Source organism: Sphaerodactylus townsendi, linkage group LG05 (assembly GCF_021028975.2).
Source record: "Sphaerodactylus townsendi isolate TG3544 linkage group LG05, MPM_Stown_v2.3, whole genome shotgun sequence".
NCBI classification, from domain to species: Eukaryota; Metazoa; Chordata; class Lepidosauria; order Squamata; family Sphaerodactylidae; genus Sphaerodactylus; species Sphaerodactylus townsendi.
Window position 1 is genome coordinate 98,346,948 of NC_059429.1, and position 27,321 is coordinate 98,374,268.

The 27,321-nt window shown below is 41.9% G+C and overlaps 2 protein-coding genes across 5 annotated transcripts in view; one reads left to right on the forward strand and one right to left on the reverse strand.

The window, feature by feature from the left end:
- Positions 1 to 2,484: 2,484 nt before the first annotated feature.
- On the reverse strand, positions 2,485 to 18,926 carry DRAM2 (DNA damage regulated autophagy modulator 2). 2 transcript variants are annotated; one of them, XM_048498401.1, is made up of 9 exons: positions 18,790 to 18,926; positions 15,549 to 15,648; positions 13,927 to 14,071; positions 8,881 to 8,948; positions 8,353 to 8,492; positions 6,288 to 6,459; positions 4,979 to 5,061; positions 3,900 to 3,992; positions 2,485 to 2,937 (listed from the first exon to the last, which is right to left on the reverse strand). In XM_048498401.1, the coding sequence occupies exons 2-9, from the start codon at positions 15,568 to 15,570 to the stop codon at positions 2,833 to 2,835; spliced, it is 828 nt and encodes a 275-aa protein (XP_048354358.1). In that variant the 5' UTR covers positions 15,571 to 15,648; positions 18,790 to 18,926; the 3' UTR covers positions 2,485 to 2,832. The 2 variants fall into 2 exon arrangements, with proteins under 2 accessions (XP_048354358.1, XP_048354359.1); XM_048498402.1 differs by lacking the exon at positions 15,549 to 15,648 and having other exon boundaries at positions 18,790 to 18,925.
- A 49-nt stretch (positions 18,927 to 18,975) lies between these two features.
- Positions 18,976 to 27,321, forward strand: part of CEPT1 (choline/ethanolamine phosphotransferase 1) — a 30,596-nt gene continuing 22,250 nt past the window's right edge. The window contains exons 1-2 of one of the 3 annotated variants that reach the window (XM_048497016.1): positions 18,976 to 19,083; positions 21,494 to 21,900. In XM_048497016.1, the coding sequence (XP_048352973.1) occupies positions 21,562 to 21,900 (339 nt within the window). In that variant the 5' untranslated portion in view covers positions 18,976 to 19,083; positions 21,494 to 21,561. Of the gene's footprint in view, positions 19,084 to 21,489; positions 21,901 to 27,321 lie in introns of those variants that run through there. The other 2 variants (XM_048497015.1, XM_048497014.1) reach the window with 2 other exon arrangements.

The following is a 27,321-nucleotide window of genomic DNA, read 5'->3' on the forward strand; positions in this document are numbered from 1 at the left end:
GGAGGCTTATCTGGGGAATTCAGATTAGCCTGTGCACTCCCACACATGCCAGCTGGGTGACCTTGGGCTAGTCACAGCTTTTTGGAGCTCTCTCAGCCCCACCCACCTCACAGGGTGTTTGTTGTGAGGGGGGAAGGGCAAGGAGGTTGTAAGCCCCTTTGAGTCTCCTACAGGAGAGAAAGGGGGATATAAATCCAAACTCTTCTTCTTCTCTTCTTTATGTCTGACAGTCAAGGTTGAGTACAGAGATACTTGTATTGCAGTACGCCTTGGAAGGGAAGAAATTCTCAGTGTGATCCTAAGCAGGTGCACTCAGAATCATACTGAAGTCTATTCAGTGGGGCTTACTCCTAGGAAAGTGTTCTTAGGATTGTACTGCCTGTCTCGATCTCCCTTCCAGGGCTAATGACAGAATGAATGGCAGTAGTTGTTTTGATGAGCAAATACACAAGAAAGAGGTACAAAAGATTATACCCCCTCCCTGCCACCCAAACTGAATCAGGGTTTGTAGTGAGCCTGTTTCCTATTAAAAATTCAGGGAATCATCCCAAGTGATGTATTTCCTGATATGTGGTTTGCCTCTCACCAAAAATCAAACAATGCAAACTTATTCTGGATGCCTCTTGTCATGGCACTTGTTGATCCAGTCTTCTCATACCCAGACAACAAAACTGGGAGCGTTGATGTATCCAGTTTTGTCTGAAAGTTTCATTCAAAATTATTTGCTTTTATGTCTAAACTCGCTTGTAATACATGTACTATTTTGAATGTGCCATTGAAACATACAATTTTGAGTTTTTGCTTTTTACAAGAATGTCAAGCAATGTGTCAGAAGCTCTGATGTTTTTGACTCTCACCATGGCCTCTTGTGGGTGTCTTAAAGAAGTCTAATGGCACCTTAAAGACTAACAACATTTTTATTCCACTTTTGGAAATCTAAGTGACTTCCTCAGATACAATGGAAAGAAAGAAAATTTGTCTGCCTTGTTTTAATGTTTCAGAAGGGGAGGGGTTGCACAGATGCCTGGCACTCTCTGTTCTAGGCACTCTTGGGCAGTGAAAATAAAAGTTCAAGGAAGAAGGTAAATTAATTAAGAAAGAGGTGGTTTGAAGCATGAATTATCTGACATCAGTAAAGAGATATGGTACAATATTTTAAGAATGGTGAGGAGACATGGTTGCCATGATCCTCTGTGAGTCTTTCAATTTTTTCAGAATTCTGGTACAAACTATGGCTGGCAGTGATTATATGCTCTTTGCATTCTGCTTGTTTACCGACCATCTAGTTCCCTTGTGGGCATCCTCTCTGAGTTGGCAGAAGAGATCTCAGTTGTGGCAATGAAGATACTTGAACTCATTGTTCTAGGTGATTTCAACATTTATGCTGACTGCTTCTCTCTATGGCTGGCTTTTTATAGCTTCTCTGACTGCCTGGGTCCTCTTTTAATAGATGAAAAAAGCCACACTGCACTTAACCTTTTTGTACTGAGCCTCTGAGGGAAGGTTTTGCTTCTGGATTACAGGTTATGCTGGAACCATTGTCTGGCCGTCACCTACTGAAGGCAAGAATGAAAATGGCATCAACACCCTACAAATAGCGGGTCAGTTAAAATGGTCCCCGTGCAGAAGCTTATGGATTTTCTGGATTCCAAAATTCTTTGGGATCCCTTTGGGAGCCCTGTTGAGGCTGCAGTGGGAGCTTGGAATATGAAGCTCCTTGAAACTATTGATGAGATTGCTTCTTATCAACCTCTCCTGCCCTGGGGGAGATAGCCAGCCATGTTGTTTACTGAGGTGCTGGGAGACCTAAAAGGGGCTGGAAGACGTCTGGAAAGACACTGGTGGAAAACTCACACTGAATCCAGCAGAGTGTGCTACAGAGCCCACTGGAAAACGTATGAAATGGCAGCGATTGCAGCAAAGAAATGCATCTTATCATATTAGCTACCCTCCCAGCTGTTCAGAGTATCTTGTTACCTGCTGACTCCTAAATCTGACCCTTTCCTATTTCTGGAACTGACAATTAGCTATGACACCTTTGCTGCGTTCTTTGCTGATAAAATAAGGCAACGGCACTGTGACCTGGGTGCTGCCTATAAGACAGGCCTAGCGGAAGGAACGCTTAATACGTTGTCTTGCTTGCTTCTGACCATGTTGTCCCAGTTGCTATGACGGATACTGACAAGATCATTAAATCTGTGAAGGCCACCCCATGTACACTGGACCCTTGCCATCCTGGCTTCTAAAATGTAAGAACCACATAAATGAGCCCTTGACTACACTCATTAATCAGTCACTAACCCAGGGCACCTTCCCTCTGTTACTGAAACTGGTTATCCATCCACTACTTAGACCGTCCTTAGACAAAAATGATGTCTGAAGATTTAAGCTCTTGCATTCAAAGCAAATGCTTTGCCAGCTGTGGCCTCCTCCCCTTTCTTCCCAACTTGTGTATGCAGAATTCATGCACCCAAGTCAATAAACTGAATCTGTACATTTAATAGTCATTAAAAAAAATTAAAATGTGTTCCAGCTAGTTGCTGACAATATTACTACACGTTAAGAATTGCACAGTTTTGTACATTAATTAAAAGCTTCTTTCACATACATGATTAACAGTATTCAGTCATATTCCTTCATTATTTTCATATAAAATACACAACATGTCATATTTGCACTTCTTGCATTTTAGGCTCAATCCTAAAAACTGTTACATTTGCCAGGCTAGTGAAAAGGACACTTTCAGGCATCTCTTGGTTAGGACTTGCTAGTAGGGCAGATGTCAAAATTCCTGAGTTACTGAGAGTAAGAACACATCCTATTAATCGTTTCTCACAAGTTTCCTGAGATTGGCTGTCGTGGTTCATCAGTAAACTGTGGATTTGTACAGTTAAGACTGTATCCATCCAGCTGCACTACTACATGCAAGGTAATTTTCTGCAGTTAAAAAAACAAGGAGAAATGAAGAAAGAAAAATTAATTCTCACTCGGAGGAGGAAGGCATTTGGTAGACTTGGGTGATTTTCACTGGCTGCCCAGGAAGGCAGGACTAAACTTTCCACTTCTTGTTCTCCAGGTGGGAACTTGTAGACCAGCTTAGGTTCTGGCTTGCTAAGGACAGCAGCTGAGAGAAGGCCAGTGTGGTTCAGTGGCTAAGAGTGGCAGACTTTAATTTGAAGGACTGGATTTGTTTCCCCATTCCTCCACATGAAGCCTGGGATGGTCACAGTTTTCACATGGCCAAACTAGATGTGACTTGAATTCATAGGTCTGGCCACAGGACACTTCTACCATTTTAAATAGATTTTAAGAAGCTGTGGGGGCTCAATCAGATCAGGCCGGAAGTACTGGCAGTCGAGGTCCTCTTCTTGTGTCTCACGCATCATGCCTTTTCAAGTGCTGAAATAGCTGTGCCAGTATACAGCTGTTTTGACATTTGAAAAAGTACTAGGAGGGTGGGTTAGCCCACTGTGCTGGAGGCCTCAACAGCATGTTTAAATCTCTTTGAAATGGCAGTAGTGTCTATGGGTCTGACCCATGGATGCTGTCACATCTAGTCTGGCCCACAGACACTGAAGGGGAACTGTGAAATAGCAAGCATGTTGGGATTCAAGACATTATTATTGCCACAAAAATGCAGATTTAAAAAACCATGATATGTTACACTTGGGGCCTCTAAAAATTTTCCACAGATTTAGAATTCACTTGATTTAGAATTCACTTGTTACACTTGAGGCCTCTAAAAATTTTCCACAGATTTAGAATTCAAATGAAACCTGATGCATCTTCTGGTAATGCCATAGGAATAATTAACCTCTGACCCCCTCCCCCCAATTAGTGTCTCTCTAGCCCCAAGTCTCTTAATTTAAAATATATTTAACTAAGAAGCACTAATTTACCTGGAAGTCACGGATGTAAGTAAGAAAAAAACCAAGGAAAGAGAAAGCCAAAGACCACTCAGAGACTGTGCTTGTCATGTGAATACTGTATCCCTGTAAAGAACAGAATAAAGAGTGTATGGAGTGTTTTTCAGTGGTGACACTCTTTGTTCTATATTTCAACGTGGAATTTGTTGTTCAGTTGACAACTTCACCGAAAAACAAAAAACATGTAGGAAGTTTGGGATTTCTATAAGATACCTCTGAAAAGATCATTAATATCACTGAAGGGAACAATCAGTACAGCCGGCACTGAATAGTGAGCTAACAAAGGAGGATTCTTTTTCTCTCCTGCCCATTTTCTGCCAGTGGTTCTCAGATAATCATAATGACTGTATTTAATGGAGTAATTTAGGGCTTGGTTCTGAAAAATCTTTTCATGCTATTAAGTTCTTTTGCAGAGAACCCTGTGTTTCAAATAGAAGTATTTTGATTTAATAGAGGTACTTTTGATTTAATAGAGGTACTTTTGATATATATAAATTGGGCCAACGTAATTATTTTCTTGCTGAAACGGTGACTGCCAGTTTTTATTAAAAATCCTCTGAAGTTGCCAGCCACAGATGCAAGCAAAATGTCAGGAGAAAGTGCTACTGGAACACGGCCATACAGCTGAGAAACCACACAACATCCCAGTGATTCCGGCCATGAAAGCCTTCGATAATTTAAGAAACTACTCTCCACACCCCCCCCCCCCCCCCGCCCGACTGCCTCAGGTCATAGATTTCAATGCTTTGATTTTGATTTAATTTTTTCATAGGAGAAAAACCCATTCAAGGATGTTAATAGGCTGGCAGACACTCATGCGGGACAAATGTCATGATTCTCCCTTGGATTAAAGACACTCCACTATTCTTTCATTCACAAGAATGAAACCAGCTATGGCCTTCATCTCTGTTCTTGAGATATCTTGCCTTCCTTTTCAGTGTCTTTGAAAACTGCTGTTGGTAGCTTTTGGGAATGCAATAAAACACTTGCAGATAACAAATCTATTCTTTGTTTTCTCTTGATTCATGTTTGCTCATAGCAATCCAACTTACTTTCTCGTTGGAGTTCCAGTGCAGCTTCTGTATTAAATCCACTCCATACCAGCCACTATATAAAATGACTGAAGAAATAAACACTTTTTAAAAGGTTAAGGAATATCTCAGTCACACGGGGAGTTCTCGCATCTTATGTCACTTCCATACTAGTGCATTGGGATATCATTTATACACTCAGTTTAATGGCAATGCAAATGGCATCCTGGCTACCTCACTGCATTCCTTGTTGTCTTCCCATCGTTTTTCACCACCCAGCTTTTGGAGGTTTCTTTTAACTTGGTGTAATTGCATGTGAGGCCAGAAAAAATACAAGCCTTTCCACATTTCTTTCAGAATAAATCACACTGGCCGTTTCTGCACGGGCAATTCATGGCGGCCTGGAGACGGTAAAAACACCGTCTCCAGGCCGCCATTCGCACGGGGGGCGCAGCTGCAACGCAGCCGCGCCGCCCTCGTGCCGCCCGGCCGGCCTGAAGGCGGCGTTTCCCCAGAGCGCTTCCCAGCGCTCTTTTTGGGGAAACGCCGCTGCATGAAGCCGCTTGCCGAAGCGAACGGCAGCTGCTTCATGCCTCCCCCACCTCGGCACTCATTCTCGGTTGGCGTTAGTCGCCGAGGTTTGGGGATACGCCTGGCTCCTGCGCCGCTTCGCTTCAGGCGCCAGGGCCAGGCGCGACCCCAGGCTCCTCGGCGACGCGCCGGAGGCCCGGGACAGGCCGGGTCGGCTGGCGCTTACATGCTCCGCCGCCGGCTGCTCCGAAGTTGTTTTCAAGCGACCGCCCCATGCGGACGGTCCTTAGCGCTCTTCAGGTCGGCGCGCGAATCGCGCTGACTCGCCGCTTTCCGCCAGCCAAAGGAAACGGCCACTGTGAGTTTATTCCAAGTAAGCATGCATAAGAATGGGCTGCACAGCTGTAACCATTATTTAAGCAATTTTAAATCAATAGGTTTAGGTAAGCCTAATTCTTCACAGGATCAGGCTGCATGGCTACAATCCTTACTTTGGGAACCTCCCAATGAAATTGGACCTACTACTGTGTACAATAAATGCAGATAGGACTGGACTGCAGTCTTATACACAAATTCCACTGAACTCAAGATTTGTTTATTTCTGATGGGACTTCACATGCATAATAGGAATGAAGTGCATAGCTCTATATTTAATAGCTAGTGAAGTATACACATTCTGTGGTATTTTGCTTGGTAACTGGCAATTCTTAGTCATTGTTTCTTCTAATATAAATGATGCTTTAATGGAAAGGCATAGGCTATGTTCACTGTTTCAGTTTTATTTCACAACAAAGGATACTACTCACTATGCTGGCTGCACACCACAACAGAACCACCAATCTGATCCTGAAGACACTCTTTTTTGTGAGTTGCATCTTATAGGAAAGAATGGTCTGAACGATCATGTAAAAGGTTCCTACTCCAAATGTGAGACAAGCTCCAACTACATGCATGACAATCAGAGTGCTTTTCTAGAGGAAAAGACAACAGCGGATTTCACATTAGATGGAGATACCTGATAAGTATGGTCACCAATTTGAACTGAACCTTTGAATAGGAGACTTCCCAAGGAGAATTCACATTGGTCAAAAATTTTATCTGATGTTAGATGGTTTTCTCAATAAACCTTTATAAGTTTCTGTAAGACTGCTTTTTCAGATGAAGCATACCACCCTCCTCCCGCACAATGCAGGAAATAAACAACTACCCCACCCCCTTGACCCCTGCTGCATACCCAGAAGATGGGCAGAAAACCTCTAGGATCCTTGGACAATATGGCCTGAAGGAAACTGCCTCTTGTCTACAAAGTGGCAATCAGAATTGCACTGGGCATATAAGAACGGGCCACGAGAACCAAGCAGACTTCTCCTTTCCTGCTTTCCCTCTCATGATTTGTCTAAGTCCATAGAATCGGCATTACTGCAAACTCTATCTAGCCTCTGATTAAAAGCCTCCAAAGAAGGAGAGCCCACCACCACCCAAGGAAGTCTGGTCCAATGAGGAACTGCTCTAGCTGTTAGGAGGTTCTCCTAATGTTTAGCATTTCACATTGCATTTTTGCTATGCCGCTGCAGTCCTAATTCAGGCTGTAGCTGAACTTTGCAGAAAAGCTCATCTCAATTATCTGGGATTGCAGAGCTTGCAGTAGATGAGCCAGGACAAATCTTATTGCAGTTACTTTTCCCTAAAGTTTGCTTGGGAGGTGCAAATGCTGTGGGCATCCAGTTGAAGGTGAACCTGATGTCCACAGAACGAGTGCCCAGCCATCCAAACTTTAGCAAAGTTGGCTGGTTCCTTTCAGGAGACTCACACCAGCAGCCATGCAGGAAATTAGTGCCCCTGCCCAGAACAATCCACCCCAGAGGTCCCCCCCAAATCTCCAGCACAGAGCCAGCCAGGCATACCAGCAAGCCCCATTGAAGTCTATGGTGGGAAAAGTTAATTAATTTTTCCCACCATAGAACTTGCTGAAGAGCTTAGCAGATTCTGTGCTCTGCAGTGGCTGCATTATACCCTATGGGGAATTTTTGTGCAGGCTGCACATTTTTGAAGATAGAGGCTTCTTCTAGGGGGGTTGAGAGAGTTCTGAGAGAACTCAGCCAGCTGGCTTCATGTGTAGGAGAGGGGAAACAAAATAAGCCTTTTTGGGGCCCATAAAATTGAACCCCCAGAAGCAAAGTTCACCAAGCCTGGATGCTATTACCAGGAGGCCCTTCTGGAGCCACCTTCAACGTCTGGTGCCTCCAAAAAAATGTGCAGCCTGCATAGAAATTCCTCATTGGGTACAATGGTGCCAAGGCACTGGAGAGCAGAGAATCTTGGACAATTTATTGGGGTGCCTGTCAGGGGCGCATTTTTAAAGCTAGTGGCACTAAAATTTCAGGGTATTATCTGGAGGCTGTACTGATGATAGCACCTGAGTTTGGTGAAGTGTGGTTCAGGGGCCCCAAAGTTATGGACCCTCAAAAGGGTAGTCCCCATCCCAAACTTGGTTGGTATCATCAGGTCAGTCTCCGGATGATACCCTGAAATTGTGGTGCTGCTAGCTTTAAAAATGCTCCCCTTGCAGACACAAACGCAAAAACCATCAAAACAATTTTTAAAAAATCAGACGGATTTTTCGGGTATACCCAGATACTCAAATATATCCAAATATGTTATTTGTCTTATTTGGGCATACAGATAATTTAATGCCCCAATAAATCAGAATCCAAGTTTTCTAGGGTATTGACCAAGCCTAATAATTACTGTCCTCCATAGCAGAAACCAACCAATCTTCAGCTTCTCACTGGAAAAAGATGTGCTTGTGATTAGCACATGTCGCCCTGTAATTCCCAGAATATTATTATAAATGAAAGACAAACCTGGAAGTTTGCAATGACGCAAAGCCCAAAGCAACTGACCATTCCTAACACCAAGCCAGCTTTATTTAACTTGAGGATTGCAGCTTCTTCAAGATTCAAATAAAAGACTTGCTTGTATCGGACATACATGGTAGCAATGCCTGTAAATAAACAAGCCAAATGCATTAAGGATGGAATATAAGGATATTCCTTTAGGATCAAAATATAGCAGAAGCTAACAGCAGTATTGTTGCCAAAGAAAAGCAGCCAATCAAGTACCCAGAACTCAATTAAAAGAATGCAGAAATGAAGGCTGTAACCTGAGATAATGGTAATATTTTAGTACATATAGTATTGTAATATTTTTCCATAATACGACTCAATAGGATTATTCATGGAGTGATAAATAATCAAACACATGTGGTTGGCTGAATTTTCTAGTACAATCCTCAAGCTCCACCAACAACCAAGGCTGGGTTCTAAGTAGCTATCCTATACCTATAGCCCAATTTATAGCCACCTTTTAGAAGCCCATTTTTCAGTACTTACCCAAAAGAGCAGAAACGTTTAACATAATCCCAAACAAACATCTTTCAGGAGGTACTGTCCCTGTATCACTGAAAGAAAAGCAATATTTAGTATTTTGATATAGGTTTCTACCATTCAATAGATCCAAAATTTAGAATGAATCCACATATACATATGCTGATTTCTATAACAAACAAATATGGCCACTGATAGGGAAGCAAGAGAAACAGGAAACATGTAATATGTAAGACATTAGTCATTAGTTTTCCAGCACAATTATCTCTTCTAAAGAATGTCATGTTCTTCAAGAACAGGAAATGACTGCTTGCCATATATAGGTCCTTCAGTGAGACTTCAATATGCTTAAAAGATACTAACAGCGGTCTTAATGTTTATATGAATGCAATTAATACTAATGATCTAAAGTATATCAGTGCAGGACCAACACAAAAAAATGTTGGCATCTCCAGTGGAGCATCTGTGGCCTGGGGACCTGGGACAGGAAGTTCTTGAGTCATATCATTATTCTCAGCCCAGAGGCTAGAGGAGCAGAAGTAGCACACCTCCCTCAAGCATCATGAAGGCTTGGCCTGGAGGAGCCTGAGCTGTATGACCATGATGTCTCAAGGCTCGGAGTCAAGGTGGTTTTGCCCATAAATTTAGGGATGCACAAAGAAGAGGTAATTTTACAGCTCTTACAAATTACAGCCCAATTTTACAGCTACAAATAATAAAAACAAATTAGGACTCAACATGTTAAAATCAGGATGCCCGTATATACTATCACTGAACATGCATTCAGAAAGAGAGGCCCTATCTCACTCTCTTTACCTTGCAAATTGCAGGCTGAACATCTTGGCGAGCAGTCTCATATCTCTGTTTAGACATGCTCTTTGATCTATAGCATTATACAGTGGATGTCAGAATTACTCTGCAAACACCTCGGTCTTAAGCCTTATCTCAGACTCTCACTTTATATATTCATGGTATGAACGAACAGTGACATGATTATTTTATCTTTCTAAGCAAAGAAAAATATATATTTTGCACAGCTACATACCTTATATACTCGTGCATAAGTCTACTTTTTCAGCACATTTTTTGTGCTGAAAAAAGCCCCCCTCGACTTATACGCTAGTGAATGGGTGGTGAGCGGGTGGGGGGAACGGGTGGCGAGCAAAAAAAGGCTGGGACCTGAGGGTGTTTTTCCACACTTGCACCCTGCTATGTGGACACAAAGGCAGCTCCCAGGTAAGCCTTGGGCTGTTGTTTCGCTGCACTACAGGTGGCCAGTAGCTTAATTCACAGTGAATACTCAGTGAATAGGTGTGAATATTAATTAAATTTATATGTTACAGAATTTTTGTTCAGGCCAGGAAGCTCCATGAATGCTAGGGAGCCATACTCATTGGGAAATCCGCACCATTGGAGCCCATGGTGGCAGGAATCCCCCTCCCACACACACACACACACAGGGTGCCCTGAGGTGCAGCCACTGCCAGCACCTTTCTCGGCCCCCACCCAGTGTTTTTGGAAAGCAGGTGGAACTTCTGTCCAGCTGAGCTTGCAGACCTGCAAAAAAGACTTGCTTGGGGCAGCGGCTGCCATCACCATGCAAGCATCTTCACTGTGTAATGATAAGCTATCCGTGTTAAAGGAGAACCTGTAGGGACTTTTTAAAAGGGGGATCTTGTTGAGCATCTTCCCTATGAAACTCTGAAGAGATACTGTCTGTGAGAGTCATATATTCCACTTCAGAACTTTTAAAGTTATTGTTGATACCATACTGTTTTTCTTTGAAATAAATATTTAAAAACCTTTTTTTGCATCTATTTTTATTTTTGAAATTTACCACTAGCTGCTGCATTTCTCACCCTAGACTTATACAAGAGTCAATAAGTTTTCCCAGTTTGTTGTGGTAAAATTAGGTGCCTCGACTTATGTTCGGGTCGACTTTCACACAAGTATATATGGTATTTGTTTTCTGGAAGGTTAATGGTGTGGGATTTCATGTGCTAAAATGTTGGTTTCCTTGCAGTGTTTTTCATCCACATTTTATAATTAACCAATAGCAGCTAAAAGTATATAGTTCATTTAAACTGTAGCAGGTATTTATAGACCTCCGTTCATTAGTTTTATATACATCATGTCCAACTGACTTCTAAGGCTTGTAGCTGGAACTTAGTGACATATAGTGTTGAGGGGGATGTGCACTCCTGCCAGCCTCATGGCTTCCATAGATTACAGCAATGAGGAGTAGCCAAAGGTCAGCTTAGTGATCTAAAGGCATATGATTAGTGGTTCTGGCAACAAAATAAATTCTGATGGATTTCAGCCTTAAGCAGCTATAGCCCCCACAAGCAACAGGGTTTATATATTTTACAGATTATTCTTACGTTCTGTATTTGATACAAAAAAAGTCGCATGTAGTTTTACATGGGATCCATTTATTGGCAATCATTCATAAAGAACTGGAAAGGTGGTGAAAGAATCAGTAAGCTGAAAATCAGTTTCTAGTTAAAAAAAACAGAGGATAGGAGCAGCAAAGTGGCTATAGAACAGGTCTAAAGCAGAAGAATCAACACTCTAGGATTATGTGCTCCTTGTGCAATTGAATGCACAGGGCCTAGGAACACCTTGGATGCAACACACTTGAAATCTTTTCTGGGTAGTCTCCTTGATATCCATTGGTATGTAGCTACCGTGTTTCCCCGAATATAAGACAGTGTCTTATATTAATTTTTGCTCCCAAAGATGCGCTATGTCTTATTTTCAGGGGATGTCTTATATTTCTGTATTCTGTTCGTCTGGCTGAAAAATGCTCTAAAACCAAAACTTTGTTACCGCCTTACTTTTTGGAGGATGCCTTATATTCTCAGACTTCAGCAAAACCTCTACCAATGCCTTTCTATTTTCCTCCGACAACTTATATTTGGGGAAACAGGGTATGTATATGTCATGATTGTTGTTATTTTGCTGATACTGTTACATTATATGCTGATGTGTCATGTTATTGATAAATTTTGTGTGATGGTATACTTTGTAATGTACGATATTGTGATTTGTTATTTTGCTGACTTTATTCCCCATGTCTATGAAATTTTTTTGTATATTGAGATGCTTATTGATGTTTGCAAGTATTGATATTGCTGATATTGATATTGTTACTTATACTATTGTTGTGCACCGCCCTAAGCCTTTCGGGGTAGGGCGGGATATAAATTGAATAAACTAAACTAACTAAACTAAACTTTTAATTTTTAAATTATTATTATTGAACACACATGTTCTATGAAAACCCTTTCTCAGAGCTTACAAGGGAAAAGACCCAAATGCATCATGCCTATAATTATCATCAATTATGTGGGAGAGAACATTTGCCAGAAAATTTTCCAAAGTTATATTTTTCTGTGGAAAAATATATACTGTGTATATGTCAAAACAGTCTGTTTATCGGCAGTTGTCAGGGCTGTTGTGTTGCAAATCAATCATATTAAAGAGGGTAAATTTGAAGCATGGACAAACCCCAATGCTTGTACATGATGTGTCTCCCTTTTGCTTATATAATGTAAACATTTACATTATTTATTTACGTTTGTATTGGAAAGTTTTCTGAGTCAGATTTTCTGGAAAAACCCACTATCAATTATTATCCTACACTACGCACTGTAGGGACTGGGTAAAAGTCTGATCCAAATGATTTTGAATGCTATTATTATTATTATTATTTATTCAATTTGATAAACCGCCCTACCCCCGAAGGGCTCAGCTGTACACCGCCCAGAGCCCTTCGGGGATGGGGCGGTATAGAAACCTAAGAAATAAATAAATAAATAAATAAATAAATAAAATATCTCATGAATTCATATGATTTTTACAAAGACACAAAATGAAATCACCATCATATTGTAGATCATGTCTTAGTCTCTAAGCAGCACCACAAAAATCACACATTCATCACTGTGTGCTGCCACGATGGCATAAAAACATGGTTCCAAAACATGGATCCTCATAGATTCTCAGGATTTTTGCACTGGGTCACCCCAAACTCACTATCAAATCACATATGTTCATGGACTGATCACAAAACAGACAATTTTCTGCTCTGTAGAATCACAATAATATAATAACATGGATCCAAGAAGCAGATCCTCTTGCACTTTCATTATTTCTTCATGGAATATTCCAATATAGACCACACAGTCCCAGATAATATCAATGTTAATTCATATTTTTGTGCCATGGGAGCACCATGAAAAAAATGGATCTGTTAATTTTGTGGCACAGTCTGTGGACATAGGCATGATACGTGATTACATGAAAAATTTGGGGTGACCCAGTGCAAAAATCCTCATCCGTTAAGATTTGTATCTAGGACCCTAGTTTTTGCACCATGGAGGTACTACAAAGCAGTGGATCCATGATTTTTCTGGTGTAATCTGTAGCTATAGACATGATATGCAGTTTGACATTTAAATTTGGGGTGACCCAATGAAAAGGACTGGATGCATGATTTTTGTGGTGCTACCTATATAGACTATGACACAATCTACAATATGATTGTAAGTTTCTTTTTTATTTCTCTTTCTAGCTTGAAAAAAATCTCATTTGAGTTCTATGGGATGATCAGTTCCTTTGTTTCTTGCAAATCTTTCATTGCTTTACCGCTAAGTATCATTGCATCTGGTGTTTTTATAAGCTTCCAATTTCATGGTCTCTGGGTTTGGACATTTACTTTCCTGATTGGACGTTGGATTTGGGGGAGTTCTGTAAAAAATGACAACACAGCACTAGAGGATCCGTGTAGATCTGGCTTCTACTTTTTTTCCTATCCCATGATATCTTTTAAATATACAGGGAAATACTGTCAACACTATGACCAACTACCATTTGTCTATGAAACTGTCAACTTTACATTCAATCTGATATTTCACTTTATAAAAATGGACAGCAGTTTGATCCCATAGCTTTTCATTTACATTTATATTACTTAAAAAAAAGGGAAAGTCCTCCTGCAGAGTAATAGTGGGGTACAGATAACTGTGCAAAAATAGGAGGATTACTGACCTGATGTAAGGCACCAAAGGGTCAACGTGACGAAGAAGGACTGCAGTAACATAGGAAAATATAAATGAAGCAGATGACCAGACTACAAGGGCTGAAGGCAAGATACTCAGCCCTTGCTGGAACCACCACATGTCAAATCCTAAGCCTGTAAGGAATGAATACAAATTAAGTCATCTTTTCTTTGCCTTCCCCTTTTCCCTCTTGAAAACAACAGTCCTTTTATATTACTCTTTTTGTTTCCTACATTCAGAAACACACCCTCTTCCCGCTGCTATTCAGCTTGACTGGATTCAGTTTCGTTTCAGGGCAGTCTTGCAGTGCTTGCTTGAATGAGGAAACTGAAAGATGCTGCAGTTATAGAAGCCCAAATGGAAAGCTGAAACTTATTCTGAATACATTCAACCATAATTTGCTACAAATAGTTTTGTAAGCTAGCAAATGGAAACAATCAACAATGTCCATTCTCCTTTCTTTCTCAGCACATTTATTAGGAGATGCCAGAGGTATCACTCTTTTAGCAGTCATATTCTCCGTGTTTCCTGTTAAAACAATATTTTAGTTTAGTTTATTTTTAGTCTGCCTTTCTTGCTTAGGTTCATGGTAGACAACAGGTTATAAAACAGTACATTCAGCATAAACCAACTAATAAGCCCCTACAACATTAACCAATGGGCAATGCAATAGAAGGAAAAGAAGAGGAAGAGTTTGGATTTATACCTCACTGTTCGCAACTATAAGGAATGTCCAAGTGGCTTACAAACTCCTTCCCTTCCTCCCCCAAACACAGACACCTTGCAAGGTAGGTGGGGCTGAGAGAGTTATGAGAGAACTAGTCCAAGCAAGCTTTGTATGTAGGACTAAAGAAACAAACCTGGTTCACCCAATTAGAGTCTACTGCTCATGTGGAGGAGTGGAGAATCAAACCCAGTTTTCCAGATGAGAGTCTACCACTCTTAACCACTATACCATTCTGGTGTAGGATTACAGCATACTAGGAACAACAAACCATCTAAGAAAGGCATACTAAAACAATACATACTGTGGATTACAATGGATAAGACAACACAGTAGAAGTAGATGATACCTGCAGTAATCATTGCAATGGAGCACAATGCTATTCCATTGTAAAGATACTCTCTTGGGCTGTTCCATTCTATTGTAGTTCTAATCTCTTTTTAAAAATGCCATCTTGAACTGTTTCATACATTCTGCAGAAGTGTAGAAGCAATCATGTCCTCACCACCACTGAAAATGCACATCAACAGATAGCTGCCAATTTTATCCATTTGCAGGGTGGCAACTTTAGAAGGCTTTTGAAATTAGAAGTCAGACATAATGGAGAGAACCCAGTAAATAATTTGTTCTGTATAATAACACCAGATTCTTAAAATGATCTGTTTAAACATATACACATTCAAATGTTTTCCTCAGAGCAAATTAATTTACAGGAGCAACCAGCAAACAACAACAAAAATACAGACTACATTACAGTAAAAGTCAACAAAACCACAGCTATGCAAATATCTATCAGAATTCACAACAGAACAACAGCTCTATGACTAGCCAATCAAAAACTGACACCCCCCCCCCCAGAAAAGACAAAAGATCTAGGGGTGGCCAACCTATGGTGCTCCAGATGTTCATGGACTACAATTCCCATCACCTCCTGCCAGCCTGGCCAACCACCGGAGAACCATCAAACCTTACTCTGAACTGGAATATCTGTGAATATCAAAGATATCTGTGAATGAGCTTGGAGCTTTGTTTTAACTTATATATTACTGTAGCATATGAATTGATCAAATGCTAAGATATGCTATAGTCACTGGTGCTGAATAGCCTCCTCCACAGTTCTCCTAAAGGCACCCTACAGAGGCTACAGGTACGTCTACTGAATATTATCAATCGTTTCGTCTTGTTCCAAAGATCATAAACATAGTCTTGTGATTTATTGTTATACGTTCTTGCATACAGCAGTCCAAACCTTTCTGAGCAGGTGATTTATCCCTATCTGTGTTAAGGTTACAAAGTCCTCTAAGCCCCATTCTCTTTTATCAGTATTGGTATATAGTACATTCACCTGCTTCAGGAGCTTTTTGTCAATATTTGTTCTGTGAGACTTTCTCACAGCCTATCCTCTAGGTTTGTAGACCTTTAAGTCTACAAACAATACAAGCTGGTTGCTTTTTTTGAAAGTGATTTTAAAAAGTTACACAGCAAACAATGAACATTTGACCTACGGCGTGTGCATTAAGTGCCGTCACATTGCTTCTGACCTCTGGGGACCCTATGCATCAATGATTCCAAAATGTCCTATGGTACTCTTTCCCATCTGAATGCTTGCTTATTCCTTGTTAGTTATTTTGATTTGAATCATATGAACAAGTTCCTTGCATGCTAGACTCTGGTGTTGACTGCCCTTCATCTTGAGCTAGCGCTGCTGTTTACACAAGACCAAGAAAGGAGGATCTTAGTGTGCTTAAATAAAGCTTGTGTTTACTTCAGAACAGGCAGTTCAACTACGCCAGTGCATAACTTACCTTCCACTGACATCTGAGCATGTGGCCAGCCTGCCCTCCACTAGGAGTCACTCAGTGCCCAGTATTTGTATCTCTTGCCCTTCCTCCACAGCCCTGGCTCTTGGAATTCTACTTCCTGATCTGAAATGGCTGACTGACCTTTGATTACAGGTGACTGTGGTAAAACTTGCTCTTCTACTTCTGACCTATGTATCTAATGGAAGAACTGCACATTGCATGGGCGTGTGCTTATGGCTAACTAATAAGGCCAATGACTGTTTTTCTCACGGGAAAAGAAGCTTTGAGGAGGATACAGAGCTAAACCGTTATTCTGCTCATCTCTTCTTCACCCCAAACCTTTCCAAAGTCATTTCTTTCCCACCTCATTTGCAGATAATGTATAATTAAGCCCTAATCATGCCTCCTTCTTTTGTGCATTCTCTTGGATTTTAACCATCTGGTTTCAGTTAATTTATTAAAATAATTGTACCCTGCATTCCTTCTTGGTTCAAGGCATCTTACACATTAACACATTGCAGATTGAAATTATGTAAAATAAAATATTAAATTAAAATACACAAATACAAGCAGATAGCTCTTTATATTCTTCAGCATTACCCTGGCTTTGCAAAAAAGGGCCCTCCTCTTGCCATCTCTTTTCCTACAAAAGTTGCTATTGTGTGCAAGTTATACAATCCCGAATATTATACTGCAGTTGTTTGATGTGCCCAGAATAGTGCCATTGCACTGTAATACATAAGAGAAAAAAATGTAAATGGGTGTCAAATAGACATTAAGGACTTGGTGCTACTCACATCCTCACACACCCATGGAGGGCAGCACACAGTCACTACATGGGTTAACCACCTGCACCAGAAAAGTGGGACTTATGTATTGGCATAGCTGAAAAACAGTACTACAATATTGCTCTGACTTAAAAAAATAAAATGGTCTATTCTGTTGGTGCTGATATAAGCATCAACAAATAAGTAGCAGAAGATGAGTTTGTTATGAAAATGCACAGGAAGGGGTGTTCCCTTAAACTGCAGTCTGATCTATCAAGATCTCAGTGCTTTTTCCAAACTTGCCAGGAGCTTTAATACTTTGCTAAAATAATACTTTAGTTTTCTGTATACATCACAAAGAGAATGTACACAATGGGGAGCATTTCTATGTCCCTGGATTCATTAAGAAAATTAAACTGAAGTTCATATACAGATTTTATACTGTTGGGTTCAACAGGAATTGTCAGCTCACTACAAAGAATAGGCTTCTATACGCTACTCAAGAGTTAACAGCAGATGCCTATCCTGGATCATTTACTCTTTTGAGTGGATCTTATTTCAAGTGTGCTCTGCAACTTTCATACCTCCTGGGCCTTCTGATCTCTTTTTCTAATCACTCTTTTGCCCCTCTTTCTGTTTCAGTATAAAAATCTCAGCTAATTGAATGTAATACTGTATGCTTTCGAAAAACTGGGGATATAAATGTGCTCAACTTTAAGGGGACTTGGGGTGGGGGGTGTAACTCAGCTACTTTCCCCAAACATGTGCTGCAATACAAAGGAAGCTTCAAGCTGGACAGAGCAGCAAACCAGAGAACACAACCACCATATTAGCCTACAGAGAATGCCAATGGATTCTTCCAAAGCCAGTCATCTGTTTACAAACCAGAGGCTTAAGAGATGCAAAACCATTCACTGCCACAGACTAAAAATGAAAAGTTCCTTCTATTTGATCCTAGAGTAGAAGTGAGGCCTTCCTCTTTTCTCCTCTTGGTTTTCTCCTCTTGGTGTTGTGATAAAGGCACAGTTGCACCTCTTCCCTCCCTCCTCCTTTGAACAGTTAAACAACAGTCAGAAAATCAACACGGAACTTTTCCCTGCATGAAGATGTGATCGCGTGTTGAATCTTTCCATGCGAGTCACTGTTAAAGACAAACAGTCTCTGCACAGCGCAAGAGCGCGCGGGAGGGCCTTACTTCTACTCTAGGATCAAATACGAGGAACATTTCATTTTCAGTGTGACTTCGTGACAATGAATGGTTTGCATGTCTTAAACCTCTGGCTTGAAATCAGACGACTGTGGCTGAGACCCATTGCCCATGGAGACCCATTGCCATTCTCCAGTAGCTAATATGGTTGCTGTGTGCTCTAAAAACAGTCCCCAGCACAGGCGATATTCAGCATTAGAGGTGTTCTGCTTGTGTTCCTCTGACAACCCAAAAGAGGGACGAGGAGGCTGATGGCACCTGAGATGACCCCGTCATCCGCCTCCTCTTCCCCATTAAGGAGCAACTGAAACTCGACCCGTCCCAGGCGAGGTTAAGGAGACGCGTTATTTACCGTCCCGCCCGCTCGCTCGCTCTCCCGCGGCTGCCTCATCTCCTCGCAGTTCCTCCGGCCATGGTCGCCTCCCTTGTAAGGGAGTGCCTGACCCCAGCCGGCGGGACTGACCGAGGCAGATGAAAGGAAGCGCGCGTGCACCACCAACTCCTCCCAACTGCGCATGCGTGGTCCTCAACTCAGTCTCCCACCAGTCCTGGCGCGCTCCCTCCCTAAGCAACCGGTGCCTGCCCTTGTTTACGGCAGCCGCAAAAGAGACGTAAAAGCGCCGCCTGGGCGAGGAGGCTGGTTGAGGTAGATGCCAGTGGTTCTTCGTGTACTTGGGGGGAAGAGGGGGGCGGGGGCTTGGCTTCCGTCGGCGCTGAGCGCCCTTCAGGCTGAGCGGAGGCTGGGGTGGGAGTTCGCCTCGTCCTTTCAGGTTCATCGGGCGGGGGGTGGGTGTGCTTTCTCTTCTCCGCGCCCGCGGGCTCTTGCGCAGGGGTGAGGGCGGCTTGCACTGGGTTGGACCTCGGAGGCTGCCTTCGCCCTTGTTTTGCCCCTTTCGCCGGGGGTGGCTGTGAGGCTTTTGAGTTCGCGCCCTGCTTGTCAGTCTTGGGACTCCTGTAATCAAAGCAGCCCGTCTTCGAGCTCCAGGAAAAGTCCCAGCAACAAGCACCTCCCTCCAGTGCGTGCAGGCACCGCACCAGGTGTCTGTCAGGTACAGGCATGACTCGGTCAGAGGACTCGTCCTGGAGTTAACACCGTGTCAGTAACTGCCTTATCCTGAGTCAGACCCGCCGGGCAGTTTAGCCTTACTGTCAGGACCCTTCAAGGTCTCCGGCTGATATCTTTTCCCCTATCAGAGTCTTGAGTCCGAGACCATGTAGAGAGCAGGTGCCATGTCCCTCGTTTATGGCTGCTCTCAAGTCCTTTGCATTGTGTCTCTTGGACAACAATAGTGTTATGCTTTCTTTCAAAATCAATCCCAGGATTACCTCATTGCTCTATTGAGAGATATTTTCTATGTCCTGGTTGTGGGGTGGTGACTCAATACAGCCGACCTTAGACTAGGCTCTATACTTCCCTAATATTTTTTAATGTTCTGGATTCCACGCATCCCCAACTGTAGTATTCAAAATTTACCTATCTATACCCTGCCTTTTCCCCAATGGGGACCTAAAGCAACTTAAATCATTGTGGTGTTGGGTGGTTTCCGGGCTGTATGGTCGTGTTCTAGTAGCATTTTCTCCTGACATTTTGCCTGCATCTGTAGCTGGCATCTTCAGAGGATCACTACTAGAACACGGCCATACAGCCCAGAAACCACACAATACCCCAGTGATTCCGGCCATGAAAGCCTGTGACAAATAATTTTTGTATCCTCCATTTTATTCTCACAACAACTTTATGAGGTAGCTTATGGTGAGTGTGTGATTGGCCCAAGGTGACCCAGCAAACTTCCATGGCATAATGGGTATTTTAACCTGGGTCTCCCAGATACGAATCCAGTACTTGAACCACTATCCCACACTGGCTCACAACTGCAGTGTGTTGTAAATTGCAGCGTATTGGTAACCTTCTATGTAAATCTTTTCTCACTCAAACCTTCCAGAAATTATTATGAAATTTCAAAATTCTTAGAGCTGCAGACATAGAGCGTTTGCAATATATGTTTTGTATAAACCCAAAAAAGTTTATATCACTTTCTTCCATTGTATCTATTTGTTTTGGTAGCACACACCCCCTTTATGCAATTGTTTTCGGGGGGGGGGGGGTTATACAATTGTTTCCATCATGTGACTGGGTCCTGCATTAGTAGAAAGGAACTAATCAATTAGTGTTCTACTTTGGATTTTTTTCCTAATTGAAGATAGCAGAGCAGTTGCCACTTCTTTCTCTTCTTATATTCCTAATAGCATAGAATCTTTTTTTAGAACTATGTTGCTCTGTCTTGTAATTCATTTTGGAAAATTCCTGATTCTTCCCATATTCTCCTGAATGTATTTATAGCTGTGCCTAGTGGTTAAATGAAACCGTTTCAGTGACTAGCAAAACAACATGAGAAGCATGTTGACATGATAGTCATCTTCAAGTATTTGAAGGGCTGTCATAAAGAGGATGGTGCAGAGTTGTTTTCTGTTGCCCCAGAGGGTTGGACCTGAACTAACAGATGGGTTGAAATTAAATCAAAAGAGGTTTTAGCTAAATATTAGACAGATCTTCCTGATGTGGTTCCTCAGTGAAATAAGTTTCCTCAGTGAATTTCTGCCGAAGATAGGGGGCTGTTCCTCTTTGGATGTTTTTAAGCAGAAGATAGATAGTTATCGGACAACAGTGCTTATTCTGTGAATTTAGGCAGACCATGAGTGGGAGGTCAGAAAGAAATGAGATAATGTTCAGTTCTCATGGCCCTTTCTTGCATGACCTTGGTTGAGAAAAGGTGAGATTAATTTTTAAATGCTCATTGTCACTTCTGAGTCTGGAAGGAATTTTCCTCCAGGCCAAATTGGCCAGGGATCCTGGAGGGTTTTTCCTTCCTTTGAGCATAGAGCAGGATGGAGGGGGGGGGGGTTGTAGTTGTGATTTTCCTGCATTGTGCAGGGGGCTGGACTAGGTGACCTTGGTGGTCCCTGCCAACTCTATTTTTCTGTTTCTAAGCAGGATAACTTGGTACAGAAAAGTTTCTGCCTCTTATATTGATCCAAATACTTTATGTTCCAGGTAGACCAGGATCTTACAAAACTTGTCAGCGATTGAAATCTGTCAGATATTAACTTCAAGGCTAACAAATCCATGAGTGGGAATCGATCCCTGAAGAAACGATGTGGGGAATTGCATTTGGAATCCCCTGTGCGTTATGGTCACGTTCCTTCTGCAGGATGTTCATTAAGCAAGTTGATTCAGTTGCCGACACCACCTTTGTCAAAGCACCAATTAAAACGGTTAGAAGAACACAGGTATCAAAGTGCTGGACGGTCCCTGCTTGAACCGTTAATGCAAGGTTATTGGGAATGGTTAGTTAGAAGAATACCAGCTTGGATCGCTCCTAATCTGATTACAATAGTTGGACTGATAATAAACATCTGTACAACTGTAATATTAGTGTGTTATTGTCCAACAGCTACAGAGCAGGTAAGCAAAAGGTCCCTGACAATTTCTTTTGAGAGAACGGGTTGTGCTTTTCTTAAATGATGCAGTATTATATTTTTGCTTTGGAATTAGGTATTGTGGTTGTAGTTTATGCCTTTGTAATTGAGAAATGAGAAATTTCAGAACATCAGTATGTAAGGAACTTTAAATCAAGCCACAATGATTTCAAAATGTGGTGTAATTTGCACAAGCTTTTTCTAACATTAGTACCATTGAAATATCTGCTAACGTATGTCTGTGATAGAAGAAAGGATTTGGAGAAAACGTAGAATTGTGGTCACAGAAACTGAAAGAGTCCCAGTGTATCAAACATACAAATGGAAAATACATTACTTTTGAATGCCAGCATTAGTCACCCTCAAGATTAGACACGTTGAGGGTATTTTTTTATGCTGATGGAAAGCAGCCCTGAAATATGGGGAATTGCTCAAGAGTCTAAATTTAGAATATTGTTTCAGGAGACTCCTTTAAATACAAGAAGTTTAATCTCAGCTATACCTTTGTATTGTTATGAAATTTCTACAAAATAAGTCCTAAGCTATTCAGTACTACACTAGTAAACCGTGTTCATTTTGAGATACCTGTTTATCTGCCTGTGTTGACATAGTGCTTAGCAGCTGTTAAGAAAGATTGGTCATTTCAGACTCACTTGCAACAGAGAGATTGCTACTGATTTGTAACGGATTGTGTGATGAGGGTGTGTGGTCAAGCTAGTGGGGCTGAGGCTCCGTGAAAGTGTCTTTGCTTTGCATATATAAGGTCCCAGTTAAAAGTACCAAGCGACAGGTGATGTGAAAAACCTGAAACCCACTGCTGAGCCACTGACCTTGATAGACTTTGATAGACCTTGATGGACTAATGGTTTGATTCAGTATATGTATGACCATGTGTGAATTATTTGAAAAAATTCAAAGAGATGCGGGCTGGTTTTTAACTCAGAATTCCCGGACAGATGCTGACTCTTAGACTTTCCAAACTAGATTTGAACTAAAGAGGCTTCCCAGTGGCATGGGAAGGTTCCCAAAGTGAAAAAGTCTCCTCACCGCAGAGAAGTCCCATCGGGCTTATTAGATTTGCGTCACCTATTTGGTGGCTCAAGTCTGAAGTCCTGACCACCGGCATGGCAGCAAATGGCTGAGAGGAAGCTGACTAACGTTGGCTCATCCCCTGGCCATGGCCACGCTTGCCTCCACTATGCCAGCAGCAGGGGTTCTGGGACACTGGCACTGTGTTTGGCCCTGCATCCGAGCACTTGAGGGTGGGCACAGCATCTGCCCACCAGTGGCCTCACCCCTCTGCCTGGGCAAGTGCTCTAGGGAGAGCAGTCTACCTGCGCAGCCATGCGCCACTCCCACCTTTCCCCCACTTTGAATGGGGCTATACGAGTGCTAGTAACTAATGGTACTAGATCAGGGGTCTGCAACCTGCGGCTCTCCAGATGTTCATGGACTACAAATCCCATCAGCCCCCTGCAATTGGCCATGCTGGCAGGGGCTGATGGGATTTGTAGTCCATGAACATCTGGAGAGCCGCAGGTTGCAGACCCCTGCACTAGATCGACCCTCAGTAACTGAAACATCACAGTTTAAACATCCAGCATTTTATAAGATTCTCTTTCATATTGTCATTCATTACTACAGCTAGCATTAGCAACACTGGCATTTTTTCTCAAACAGAAATCGAGGAGGAGTGATATATTACTCTCAAGACATACAACCTCAAAGCCCCAGAAACTGGACCCCTTATCTTGCACTGCTTGCTTTACATATTTATGCTACTTCATGGGAACTCCTGTATGGGGTAATTGCTCAGGAAAGCACCAGAATTTGCTGATGTCAGCCTTGCACATTCTCAGTACATAAGTATGATTTATGCTGCTTTTAAAATAATGTAGAGAATGTTGCTTTACAAGCAAGTGCCAGTATGAAACATGGTATTTAGCAAACAGTCATATGAGCAATAACTATGAGAATTGTAAGTTTCCATATATTGGGTTACAGTTAAAATGCTGATCAAACTCTGAGTAGCCGTCTGTAGTCACATTCACACCGCACTGTGTATGTATGCTCCTGACAGAGGGTATGCTTGTGTTTCTATGATGCTTGCATAGAACATGAGATTAACTGAATACATGCTGTCGTTATAGTTAGAGAGGACATTTTAGGATGTCATTGAAGTAATATATACAGTGAGGAGGAGGAGCAAAACTGCAGTGTGCTGTGTATCTTCATCTTTCCTGACAGACTAATTGCACATCAGAATAGTTCTTATTAACGTTACCATTCATAGTTTTGCTTACATATGACAAATTAAGGGGAAAACTAGAGAACTTCAAATACTAATGCCTGCCTCTGTAATAAAGTTGTAGGTATTTATTTGTATAGTCATGTATAGTTAGATGAAATGTAAACTTTAATCTTTCTGGTAGCAAGGGCAGATAAGCACTGATGGAAGTTTGGTCTACTGCCAATCACTATCCTGGCTGGCTTACTTTTCGATCAGTCACCATATTATTCTGTATTATGCCCTCTACTTAAGAGGTTTTTGAATTAAAAATCGTTCTGCAAACTAATGCAGCTATGCCATATCCTGTATTCTTTCTAACCAGCCACACATGGAAAATGCAGAGAAAGGAAAAGCTTTGCCAAGTTTTATTTATTTATTTATTTTATTCATCACTTACATTTGCTATACTGGCCACCCCGAAGGGCTCTGAGTTGTGCACAGTCTAAAACAACAAATAATACATAAATTTTTAAATGTTAAAATTGTACATCAGACCACATAAACACTTAACAGATGGCGAAAACAACTCTACAAACTGGAGCAGTCAGAATCAATACCTCCTTCAATATAGGGAATGGCACACACATCAGCAACTGTCTCCCCCAAAGGGCAGAACAACTCTGTTTTGCAGGCCCTGCAGAACTGCCCAAGTTCCCACAGGGCCCGGATGGTCAGAGGCAAAGTGTTCCACCAGGCTGGGGTCAGGGCACTGAAGGCCCTGGCCTGGATGCAGGCCAGCCACATCATAGAGGGGCCAGAGACCACCAGTAAATTGGCCTCTGCAGAGCACAGAGGCCAAGTGGGGACATAGGGGAGGAGACAATTCTGTAGATATGAGGGTCCCAGGCCATGGAGTGCCTTAAAGGTTAGCACAAATACCTTGAAGGTGATCTGGTTTTCAATTGGGAGTCAATGCAAGCGGGGCAAAATGGGGGAGATGTGATCCCACATAGAAGCCCCCATAGAAGTCATGCTTCTGCATGCTGGACCAATTTCCGGATCAACGCAAGCGAAGGCCCGCGTAGAGCGAGTTGCAACAGTCTACCCTGGAGGTGTCCATGGCATGGACCTCTGTGGCCAGGTCAGTCTGGGAGTGATAGGGGGCCAAGCATCAAGCTTGACTTAGATGGAAAAACGCCACTTGGACCATGTGAGTCACCTGGGTCTCCATAGATAGTTTTCTGTAGTCTATGGTTGTTATTATTTTGCCCCATTATGTTGGTCTCTGTTGTATATGATTCTGTAATCTCATGTCTATAGACAATAACACTAGGAGATGTTGAAAGCGTTAGGAAAAGAGGAAGACCCCAAATGAAATGGATTGGCTCTATATTACTGGATAAGAATTAGCAGATCAGGGAAAAAAGAAAATGGAATCAAATCTTAGTTACAATTAGTTCTAAAGAGCAATAGCCTCATCCAAAGGGGGGGGGGGTGCGCGAATCCACTTGTGGGAGTGGCACACTGGCTGCCTGGCAGATTTTCCCTCCCCAAGGATTTGCGCTTGCCCAGCAAAAGAGAGAATCCAGCAGCATGTAGCCATCGCACCCCCTCCCCTCCCAGTGCTGAACACATTGCCAGCACCTCTTCCCCACAGGAGGCATGGCAGGGTGTAGTGGGTGTGTGGCCTGGGAGGAACGGACAATAGGCGGTTCCCTCCCAGCCATTCAGCATGATATGCTGGTAAACTGCTATTGAGATTTACCTTTTGGGTATGAAACCTGGTGGGGTTTGTGAAGACCAGTGGGGGCTTCTTGCTGGCGGGGAGGCTTTCACGCTTGTGCAGCCTCCCTACGCTGCCGGGAAACGCCTTTGGGAGCAGCAGTGCAGTGAACTTGTGGATGAGGCTATAAGAGAGATTACAAGATTATATGTGAAATGTTATATAAAAACCAACACAAACAAAAAACACCAGACTGGCCATTGTTGATATAAATTCTAATAATCCAGAATAAGTGAGAAAACATTGATGAATGTTTACTGTTGACTCTGTAGAAGAAGCCATGGTTCTCAGTTTGCAAGACCTGAGCAAACAATACGATGTTTTGGAGGGCATTGATGCATAGGATCGCCTTGAATAGGAAGCAGCTTGACACCACTTAACACACACACACATCTGTAGACACTGTAAAATACTTTCATGAAAGTTTGCAATCCAATGCCAGCTTCAGACAATAATAATTCTGTACATTTTAAGGTTTTAAGATAAATTTGGAGATTATTATCTTTTTTTTAAAAGCATAATACTGACCTGCAGGTGGGCCCTACGCTAATTCTGCATTCCATGGAATCCTCAACAAACAAACCTTTGCCATATGTTCCACAAAATAATAAGTGTTAACTATTGTTTTGTTATAATGAGAAAATTTATCTGTGGAATATCAAGCTTCTCTTATATTTAGATTTCCTGAAAAACTCCCTTATTGTAATTCATTTCAATACATATTTATAGTTATATGGTACCATATTCAAGGATGGGATTGGTAGGAAAACAGGTGCTTAATAATACTTTGACTGTTACCAAGAATACCACAGTAATAAAATACAAGAATAAAATATTTCCACTTGACTACAGGACACTTGAAATTTTCTTAACAGTTTTGAAAATGTTATGAAGTAATAATGTAGACTGCTTGAAGCTCAGCTAAAGGTCTTATTTGAAAATCCCTGTATATTTGGTTATAATGGTTTATTTACTTACTGTCATGGTTGAGCAAAGCAAGGAGGAAAGTGTTAAGAGATCATTATAAAAGTGCTGACCCCCTGCAACCTCATATTTCTGAAGTATTCATAAGGTTCCAGCATATCAAAATGTGGATATCCCACAGCAGAACTGATTAAGTGTTTGCCCAGGCAGTTTGGGTGAACACGTGCTCATTGGGGAGTTTGTCATTTATCAATTATTTTTTTTAATCTTGGGGATTTGGAAGGTTATATAAATATACCTGTTAAAGTTGAACAACAGATTACTTCTTCTATTAAAACTAGCGGGGCCCGGCCACACGTTGCTGTGGCAACTGTCCTTCTCATCACAGTCTGCAACCCACACAGATGTCCATGCTGGTCCAATGATCTGCAGCATAGCCTTTTGGGGTGGTCAAATGGAATCCCTCTTTC

Excerpts from the sequence above, each read along its gene's own strand:
- DRAM2 (XM_048498401.1), bottom strand. The coding sequence starts at position 15,570 with ATGAACATCTGGAGCACCATAG. Across the intron at positions 8,493-8,880 it reads AAACGTTTCTGCTCTTTTGG|GCATTGCTACCATGTATGTC; the intron begins GTAAGTACTGAA and ends GTTTATTTACAG. Across the intron at positions 5,062-6,287 it reads TGCAGCCAGCATAGTGAGTA|TGTTTATTTCTTCAGTCATT; the intron begins GTATCCTTTGTT and ends CCTTTTAAAAAG.